The 10,555-nt window shown below is 41.6% G+C and overlaps 1 protein-coding gene across 1 annotated transcript in view; it reads right to left on the reverse strand.

The window, feature by feature from the left end:
- Positions 1-7,206, reverse strand: part of MTFR2 (mitochondrial fission regulator 2) — a 131,333-nt gene extending 124,127 nt beyond the window's left edge. The window contains exons 1-2 of the mRNA XM_085611500.1: positions 6,949-7,206; positions 730-877 (exon numbers count right to left, since the gene is read on the reverse strand). Coding sequence (XP_085467626.1) covers positions 730-792 — 63 coding nt within the window. The 5' untranslated portion in view covers positions 793-877; positions 6,949-7,206. The remainder of the gene's footprint in view (positions 1-729; positions 878-6,948) is intronic.
- Positions 7,207-10,555: the final 3,349 nt, after the last annotated feature.

The raw sequence follows: 10,555 nt of genomic DNA on the forward strand, positions 1-10,555 counted from the left end.
TCCACCAGTCTTGTGAACATAAAAGCATGAAATTGTTTACATTTGTGATTGCAGTGTATTGGTGAAAAACTGCGTAAACTACTTTAAGGGTATGCAGAGCCCACCTTTTCTTGGCCAATTAGCTGAGGAGTCAGTCTGAAATCAGATATTACTTAGTTTTTGTTTTTAAATTGTTTCATAAATCTGCCACATTATCTGAACTGCTGAAGGTCGACATGACTGTGCTTAGTGTCTTCATGAACCAATAAAAGGGAGGGAAAATAGGTCCAGACAAGTCTTGCTGGATTAAAAGATAAATAGCAGCCTATCTATTAGGATCCAAATCGGTCTATACAGTGGGCATAACTGATTTATGGATTAAATCAGTCATAGAATTGAAGAGGGACACAATATTACAAATCAAGAGTAACAAAAACACTGACCTTCCCGCCACTAAAATACGGCATGCCCAACATCTAGGAAAGGAAACAAATGAGACAGTTGGGGCTGGAAATTTCTGTATCAGCACAATATTGGAACCTTGGGTTTGAGGTGAGATTATTGTTTCACTACTTCAGATTAGGGAGGCTACTAAAGTTCTACAAATAGAGTAGACAAAGCATTCATTGTTTAATTACAGCCATTCTGACACAGTGTTCTATCTAATAGGTAAGCAAGGAATGCATGGTAGACTTCAGTAAAATGAAAATAAGCCCAGGAGGATTCTAGATCAATGCCACTTGTCCTTACCCGGTCAGTCGGTATACCAAAGTACTCAAAGAGCTGCCGAATCAGGCTGATCAAGAGAGACATTTACTGCACAAAGTTTAACTGCGACATACAGATCGGCAATCCTTTGACTTTGGTTTCCGAAGGAGGTGGGACCCCTTCACATAAACTGCAATGTCAAAGAAACATGGATCAGTTTAAGAGATAATCTTCATAATCTTCACATCTTAAACAGAAACCAATCAAATTCATCAACAACATTTTACCATACCGAAAAAAACCCTCTCCAATAACTCATCAATAATTGTTCAGAATTTTTTTTTATTTCGGTCACACTAATTATTAAGCAATAGAAAACATAAATTGCAGATAGATAGTAACGTGCATATAGAAAACCAACAGTTAAGCTCTCAATGGAGAGTGAGCCTTTATCATCTAGACTTACAACACAATACACAAACAGTGAAACATTTTCTTTCTTAATTTTCAGAGGGAGAGTTTGGGACACACATTCAGCTTAACAGAACAGCAAAATATATTTGAAGTTATTCAGACTGTATGTGTAAATATCATGTGTCTGATCCTGGTCCTTAGTTGCAATGGTTGGATGTCAAGGGTATGTAATGATCAGGACGACTATAGTGAGAAATGAAAATGAAGGCATTCTAGGATGTCTTGCGTTTGGTGTGTTCCCCGTTCTCCTTTCTTCCGCCCTCAGTACCCCCTGTGGTGTGCGGATTTGGGATACATTTTCTAGGCCCATACATGGAAGTTAAATGTTATAGATTCTGTGTAGTCTGATAATGATAACTGAGACTATAGTGTTGTTGCTGTACTATTTATTTCAATGGACTAAACGAAGCCCTGTTTTGGAGTTTGTACACTGTGTTACTGTTTGCTCCAATAAAGGTTATTCAAATAAACGTTAGTAATCCAAGTTTCTTTTTTTTAGATAATGCCTTGTGTTAACCACAACACATTTTACAGTATCAGTTAAGCTCACTGAAAATGATAGTTAAGAAATAGGGACACACACTCCCAACAGGCAATAGAAGTCATGCATTTCCAAAGGAAAGTTCCCTGTAGTCAGTTTTCGGGACAGGTTATGCCAGGATCAAGACACAGGCAGAAGCCCAGTATAAGGTTACTATTTAGAGGCAGACCCACTCACTACACAAGACAATTTATCAATGCTAAAATGTTGGCATTCTCCAGTGACCATTAGCATACCTATAGCTTTTAAATCGGGTTTGTCCAACGATTAGTTTAGCTCTCCAGATACTCGTAAGTAGCTCTACTGTGTGCAGCCTAGCCTTCCAAATTAACAGCATTTACATGGCTGAATTAATATATGTATATCAAAATTAAACGAGAATTGGCAATGCGAATAGATCTCACTTATAGGAGAGCTATTGGCTTTGACAATCTGGTGAGGGTGGCTAACTGAGGGGCAGGGGGGGATAACGGAACGGTTAGAAAAACCGCTATGAAGCTGCCAGCACTGGCCACTTCATACTTTTTATCCTTCCCTCAGTTGGGAGGGTGGAGCATAAACCGAGACGGGTGCAGGTGGAAATGTGGGCACGTTAGGGCAACGAAAAATGCTTTGTTTTATTGAAAGCATATGCCACAAAAATAAACAGGAATAAAGAAAAAAGTCTGATGTACTAACACGGCAACCATATGTATGCTACTTTTTGGAATCGTGCATCACTGGAAAACACAGTTTTTACTGACACAAACAATTCGGAGACAATTGCACATTTTGTGTTACCTAAACACAGTGGAAACACACAATGACACAATGATAACTAAGAAAAAAAAAAAATTAAATTAACAATGGAAATAGAAAGCAATGGCAATATATTTTCCAACCTGCCCGGATACTGTAGAACACTTCTTTTTAGATGGACAAAAACAAGTAATCAGTAAAAATACTGCCACTCACAGTGCAAGAGTGTCACTGGCTGAAATGGGCTGCCCTATTCTGTGGTAGGTGGAAGCTAAATGTGATTGACAGTTGAATAGACCAATTGTTGAAGATGGCTGAGCCCCACATTCCCCTTTGAATTTTCTTAAAAGGAGGACGTGAAATGTTAAGCCTGTGAGCAATTGAGACTCACTATAATTAATGGATATGTTCCTGACACTGTAGTTACTTCCTGAACATACATTCATTTGGAGGGCTGATTAGTCTCCATCATCACGTCCTGGACTTTAATCAAGGTTTTTTATAAAGCGTTTTGACCTATATCCGTTAGGAGACTATAGACCTGAGGAATAACACCCGGGAGTACGGGAATACAGAGACTCCTGTCTATAGAATCTTTCATGAACGTACTATGGACTTCTGAAAGGTTAAGTCTCCTGACCCTATGGGAGCAACCATTTAAATGTGTCTATGACCAGATCTGTGATGGTCAATAGGGTCACTTACCCCTATAGCAACAACCATAGAATTTTGGTGAATCCTGCATAATCAGAGAGGTATTTATACTAATGTCCTGAAGAAGGTGAGAGGAATTGGCCTAACGGCTAGGGCAGTCGACCTCAAATGTGGGGAAACGGGTTCGATTCTCAGCAATGACGCTGAACATCCTGTGATTCTGGGCAAATCACTTAATCTCCCTGTGCCTAACAAAAATGAATGTATCCTCATGTAACGCAACTGGTGCAATGTAAAGCGCTCTGATACCGGGTCAAGTTTGCGCTATATAAAACTCCGTAAATAAAAAAAGGGTGGTCTTATACAGTTTTTCCCCTGAAACGCGTCAACGTCCCCTTGGTTTGGTTAAATTTGATGAACAACAAATAATTTGTGACATTTTACACTTTCCCTCACTGATTTTTTCAAATTAACAGTTTTTTAAATGACAAATGTATTATGTCTGGTATGTTGTCTCCTATTTGTGATGTTTTATAACTAGTATACAATATGTTTTCTATGAGATTATTTGGAATGTTTTTAACTATATGAATTTTATTTATTGTCCTACTTTTTTAAAGTTTATGCTTCATTAAACACATTGTATTCAATTGCCTTTTGGGTCCTTTTAAGACAGAGTGAGTAGCTTCAGATAGATGACACAGTGGAGTGTGATTGATCTGACTGGTGATTTCTCCTCCAAGAGATTTTTCACTTTTGCTATATTATGAGCCCCACATTCCTCCTATATATGCATATGTATATCTTTTTATGCATTTATTTTTGATTACCCGAGGCTGGCAAACACCTAAAGCTGCCTTTAGGAAAGAATAAAAACATTTTCTGAGATTGAGTTGTGTATTTTACCTTCGTTGCAGCTGCTCTTCCCTCCCATCATCCAATGTAAACAAAGGCTGGTCACTCACCAGCATTTCTATGCAGCTTGAGCTCTGTGTTCAGAGCTGCACCCGTGACACACTGTTGGACTGCTCAAAGAATCCTATTCAGCTCTTAACTTCCTGAATTGAAGGCGTAAAAAGTAGGCTAAACTGCTTATGTAGTTATGTTTTTTAAACCACAAATTTTTCCAGAGCGACTCAATTAAAAAGACGAAGTTTTAAGTGACACAGTATACGCGCTAAAGGAACACTGAAGTTTTTTAAAGATCATTTGCAGTCCACAACTTTACAGAAGAGGGACAATTTGGGAAATGTATCTTCGAGTTTTGTTCTGTCACCCATTACGTCACACTGCTCATGCAACATGACACGTGATGTGGCATCAGGATATAACTGGGTGCTGGATTCTCTACAGGCCATTTACTAGTGTTTATGCACTCTTTATTGTTGCAGTAACAATTCCCAAACTTTGCTCCGCCTTCAGTGGAAATTTAAAATTTGGGAAGACACAGAACATATTTATAGCCAAACAGAAAATAAATAAGGAAGATGATAGCAAGAACTTTCTATTATACATCCCTGAAGGGTTGGAGTTTGAAACATAAAGGTTGGGGTTAAGAACAGAGGTGTGTGTATGGGTATGTGGCTATTAGTTAAGGTTAACAGTTGACTGTATGTGATCAAAAACACCATGAGGAATATGTAGAAGAAAGTTGTGGAGCACATGTTAGCTCCAAAATTGTTAATGCTGTGCTCCCTCACTTTAGATTAATGAACAAAAACAAGAGCCAATGCTGCATATAACTTACCTATACTTCAAAAAGTGTACTGAACGAAACAGTGACACAAGCAACCACTTTTTCCGTTGGATTTAATCCTAGAATTATTTTTCATTATGCATTTGAACACATTTTCAGTTAACAACACATATTCATTACAAAAACATAAACATAATTATGACAACAATATAGACATTTGTACTGTACTTTGAGCGATTTGACACCACTATATTCAATCTAACAATCACCCATATAGACAACACTTATACTACTCATACATCCTCACTAAACAACATACATAAGGAAACAATGATGCTCAATGAATATATACACAGGCCATCAATGAACAACAGTAAGCATAGTTGTGAATCTCTAGACTGTATTCTTTAAACAAGATTGGCCAAAGGTGAAACAGGTCTACGCGTTTCGAATCCCTTTGTGTGCAGGGATTCTCATCAGGACCAACACTTGGCTTAATCTAAGGACGGGGAATCTCAACCCGAATCCTAAAAAGAACAAAACCGACAATTGTAAGACTGTGGTGTATGCGAAAACGTGACGAATCAACAACGGCTTATCTCACTGGAGTTTTGTAATTCAACGGACAATGTTGCGGAGGTTCTCGGCATGTACACAATCTCCGAAATCAAGAGCAAGAGGAGTCTGATAATCTCCTTTCTTCAATCTGCTCAACCACTCCTGGATTCTCCGAGGCAGGGTCAACCCGGACAGGAACTACGCCGGCCGCCGACAGCAACACTCAGCGTGTGTTGTGTCTCAAGGAACGGAATTACTCGCGTTTATTCGCTTCAATGAGCCGCCTCCATGTAAGTGAAACGCAGGGATGCGCCGTATTTACAATAATACAGTGCACCCCTTTGTTTCTCCTTGCGCTGGTGCTATATTGAGCTGCCTAGCAACAACGCAGGCACCCTTGCACCTTAACGTAAGGGTGCCTGCGTGGAGGGAATTATTGTTTATGTGCAGGAAGGTGTCCCTTCCTGCACATAAACAAGCAGACTGGTGGTTTGTAATTTCTATGTGTTCTCCTTTGTGCAACACACATAGAAGTTGCAGATCGTCATTTTTTAAATGAATGTTTATATGTTGGAAGGTGTCCCTTCCTGCACATAAACAATCAGTTATGGCAATTTGCTGTTTCTATGTGTGCTGCAGTAGAGCACACATAGAAACAGCAAAAACGAGATGAAATAAAGCATTTCTCTTCGTTTCGCCATGTTAAAACCACGTTTTTCCTGGTCGTAATTTTGGCGCTGCGTCTTGTTTACGCCACCCTTATAAACGGGGGCAGCGTCAAAATAAATGGGTGTTGAGGACAAAAATCCACCACAACACCCATTGCATGCCCCTTTCACACTAAGTGTAGAATGAAAGGAGGCCTTATTTACAAGGCGGCGTTAAGGCACTTTAAGTAGCTTAAGTTCCGCCTCGTAAATAAGAAGGGTTTATCGCCATAGGAACATCACTAAATGAGGCAGGGGCTTGTAAATATGCCCCCATGTTCCATTATGGGCATTCAGTTAACACTCAACAAAGGACAGGCTGATATTAGGAGTGCAGAATGAGTTTCCAAGTTTTTGTTTGTGCACAGTTTGGCACATAACGCCAGTAGAATGCCAGTAAAAGGGTGTGTGACTGCAAGGTGTTCTCATCCACAACTATGCTTGCTAAAGATCCTGAAAATAAGCATTCGCAAAGCTAATAGGTATGACGTTGGCTGCCAAACTTCTGGCTTTGTGAACGCTTGTCTTGTTTTGTTATTTATCTTTTATAAACATCATTGTTGGTTGAGATTTAGGACCTTTCACAATACTTGAAAAAACAGTGGCTCACAGCAAAAAAGTGTTTTTGATTTCATAAAGTACACTTTGCCATAGTAGTGCTTGCACTCAAGGGAGCTTTATTTAGTGCGGATGCCCCTCTCGTGTAAGAACAGAATGCCATTACTCAAAGTGACCACAGCCAGTGGCTGACTTGAGCTAACCCGTTGCCCTGCGTATGATTGATGGGGTGGAAGTAAAATGTGAATGACATCTCAACCAACGGATAAAGAAGGTTAGCTAACATCATACCTAAAAAAAAGATAGAACTCGACCTCGCACTTTTAGAGACATACCTGCGAGTGAACTTGCTGGCGCATTTTCGCTCCTGATCACCCTGTCATTGCCCTACCGCTGGACACAGCACTACATAGGGACAAATCTTCTATTCTTTGACACGCCCGGTCGTCAACTTTAGTCTTGGACACTACTCATACACACTTCCTTTTCGCAAACCAGAAGTATGTTGGCCTAACAACTATTTACATGCTGTTCAAACCTCGCGCTGATCCACCAGAACTGTTTTGCCATTGGGCGATGGCTCATCCGATTGCAGACAATGTTAACCAATTGCTGCAACCAGGAAACATTTCTATTGTACTATTGGTCCAGACGACAAGAGACTAACCAATGGTATACGGAGCTGAAATAGGGCTAGAAATGGGACAAACGTTGCTTTTAATCTTTTCTTAATATAGGATGCAGTAGTGGCCGCTATGAAACGTTGGGACGTTTCTGTCGGTCCTGTTAACCTATATTATATACAAAGTCTCCTGAGAAGGGAGTAGGTTGATTGTTGTCTTATAATAAATGTCAATGTGGCGCGTTTGATTAACAAATGAAATGACATGAAACAACTACATTTTACCAAGGGTTCCTCAATAATGCAATACGAACTTTTGCAAAGGGTCCTATTGCAATTGTAAACGAGTCTACTCTCGCTGTAAAGTTAATATACTCTACTCTTCCGTGAGATAAAACGAAGTCTATTTCAACATGGCTGCTATAGCTCTCGAGCCACTTCAGTTGTGTTTTTAGAAATAACTTCCGGATCAGAGGTTACCGATGAGGTAATAAAATAGTGGTGGGCAACTTGAATGTTTTTGAGGCACATGTGGACTTAAGTTCCTTTAGTGGGATGGAGGCACTTTGCTTGGAAGGAAAACGCACGACTTTATATAACTATTTATTCTGTTAGGAAGTTGCAGAAGTGGCACGTTGGTACACTGCTTGGTGGTTCGACCCGGTCTCGTTATGCCAAGATCTACTCGTACGCTACGTAGCTCTCGATGGGGTCCCTCCACAGGCACGCGCTTAAATTGAGCTTTCACGATTTCTAGCGCTAAATTTGGCTGAGGGCATTAGAGCGCTTTGTGAGGGAGCTGGATTACATTGCATTTGTTTCTAACGAATGGGGAGGAATTCAACGATTGACCGAGAATCGCAGGATGTTGAGCCGGATCTCGCAGCTGTGTGTTTTAGGTCTCGCGCTGTCTTTTCGAAACCTGCTGCATTCAAGATATGGGCATAAGCTCCGTCTATGTTCCGTCCATCATTAGGATTGGCTCATCTTCTTGTCTTTCGTAACTTATGGCTTTTGATTTGTCAATTGGCTTCCTAGTTCCTCCTTAGTCCCGCCCTCATTCGTGTTGTTACCTCCCATAATGACAGCCCCTCTTACATGTGTCCTTACTCTAGCTTTCATTAGCAGTTAGAGAGAACAATTTACTTAATGTTTTGCAGAAGCAGGCATGACATGCTGTGCGAGCGCATAGCAATAGTGGCTGCTTCTTTAATATCCAGCCCGACACAGCAGTGCTTCTTTAAAGCAGCATTTTAGCGGGAGTCCACCCTCTCTCCTCCCCCCCCCCCCCCCCCCAACCTGGATTTTAAATAACTGTTTTTATTCAAGCTCCCTACCCTCCCACTCCACGGCCGGCATGTAATGTTTGTATTTTTCTTTAAAGTAGTGCGGCACCCAAGCTTTAGTAATATCGGCCGTGCGCCTATCTTATATTTTGCAGCTCGCCAAACTCAACAAAAAAAAATGATAGTTCTTTAATGGAGCACAGTAATCCATGATCTTCAAAAATCCAGCTGCGCGCCTTTCTTTTCTTCAGCGTGGTGATTCGCCCAAATTTGATGTGGCCAGCTAAGGACAGATGAGCAGTCTAGTGTTTCCGCTGCTCTCCGTTCCACTTGACCTCTTTGCGTGGTTCCACTCCCCACCTGTAGCGCCAGAGGCTGCCCTGCTCACCATGGCAGTGTTTCACATTTATAGCACTTGGAGTGAGCAAGGCCCATGGGACTTTGGGTGTACTTGTGTTCATGTTGATCGAAGTAGGTATAGCCAGCAACTTAATCATTTAGGATCCGACTCTTTCCCAGGAGTCCTCTTATTGGAAACCGTCATGTTTAATAAGGGAACGCGGGCTTTTGGTCTCCAGCGCCGCCTATCCTATATTGAGCGACCAGGTTTGAGGGGGGAAAAAAAGTATCCAGCTCGAATTGAAAGTTTGAACCGGAGCAAGTGCCATCCTTAACCACCACAAATTCTATGTCAGGACAGGAGACTCCGATTATGCTTTCTCATTTCTTTATTAGAAAAGCTCAGCAGCCAATTAGAAACACAGTAGATAAAAGAAAAACTACAGTACCCATGAACACCAGGGTATCACGTGACCAACCATAGAGAGCATTAGTATAAAAGGTTGTGTAGAAAGTATTACATCCTCTTTCTTTGCTGCTCCGCAGCCAGTTAAGTGCTTTTTTCTTATTACTTATGACTTATTTAATGCTTTTATGCTGAATGCTGTGTAGCGCTCGCGCTCGCTTTGTATTTCGCGTGCTCTGTTTGCCTGTTATCGGTGTTTCGCCGTCTCCGTGCGCGTGTGTGGGGGCGTGTGTCTCACCCCCCGGTACTCGGGCGCTTTGCGCCCGTGTCAGAAATTAATCTGTGGAGTGGGAAACTGGGGCTAGAGGACTCGCGCGCTGTGCGCGAGCTCCTCTTTATGTTTACGGAGGCGGCCGTTACCGCGCATGCGCGGCGGCCATTTTTGTGAATTTCTTCCGTTTTACACGGGGATTTAAAAAACGAAGGTTATTTTCCTCAGACAACTGCCCACAGCCTCGCGTTTCTCAGCCCCATTGACGCCTTTGGCAAAGGAAATTGCTTTGGGCTGTATAACAAAGCATAGGCTCTGCCTAGAGTGCATTTATTTTCAGCAAGCCCTCCCTCCACATTTAATTAATACCAGTGTGCAGGTTTTAACTGTACTGTTGGCTTGCTGAGGGGTCGGTCACTCCCCCTGCATTGTGCCTTTGGCATTACAGAATTTTTGTCATCATTTGTGGGCTTTATTGTGACACTTGTGTGAATATTTGGATGACGAGGAATATTACTATGAAGACGACGCCTCAAGCTTTTCGGAGCATGATTTGGTTGAGGCTTTGGATCAGGGTGTGCAGCACTCAGTCAATAAGGCACTTGTTTGTGCTATCAATCCCTTGAAGCGTCATTTGACTCATTATGCCAAAAAACAGGGCTGGTTGCCTTCTTCACGTACGTCTTCTAAGTCTCCTGTAAATCCTCATAGGTCAGACTTTATGAAGTTGGCTAAAACTTTTACCTCTGGTACCTCTTCCAAATTGACATCTGGGGGCGCTTCGGCATCCACCAGCGTTGTCACAGACACTGATGGTACACATTCCTCAGCTTCCACAGATCAGGATGTTCCTCCGCCGCGTAAGAAGTCGCGTAAGGAGCATTATGTGGATGCTCCTTCGCATCCTCCCGTCTTAACTTTTGAGCCTTCGGACATTATTCATCCACATTCATCTTCATGGCTTCCATCCCCGGCTGTTGCAGAGTATGTTCAGGCTCATATTCGTCAACCCTTTGAG

The sequence above is a fragment of the Triturus cristatus genome, chromosome 6, assembly GCF_964204655.1.
Source record: "Triturus cristatus chromosome 6, aTriCri1.1, whole genome shotgun sequence".
NCBI lineage: Eukaryota > Metazoa > Chordata > Amphibia > Caudata > Salamandridae > Triturus > Triturus cristatus.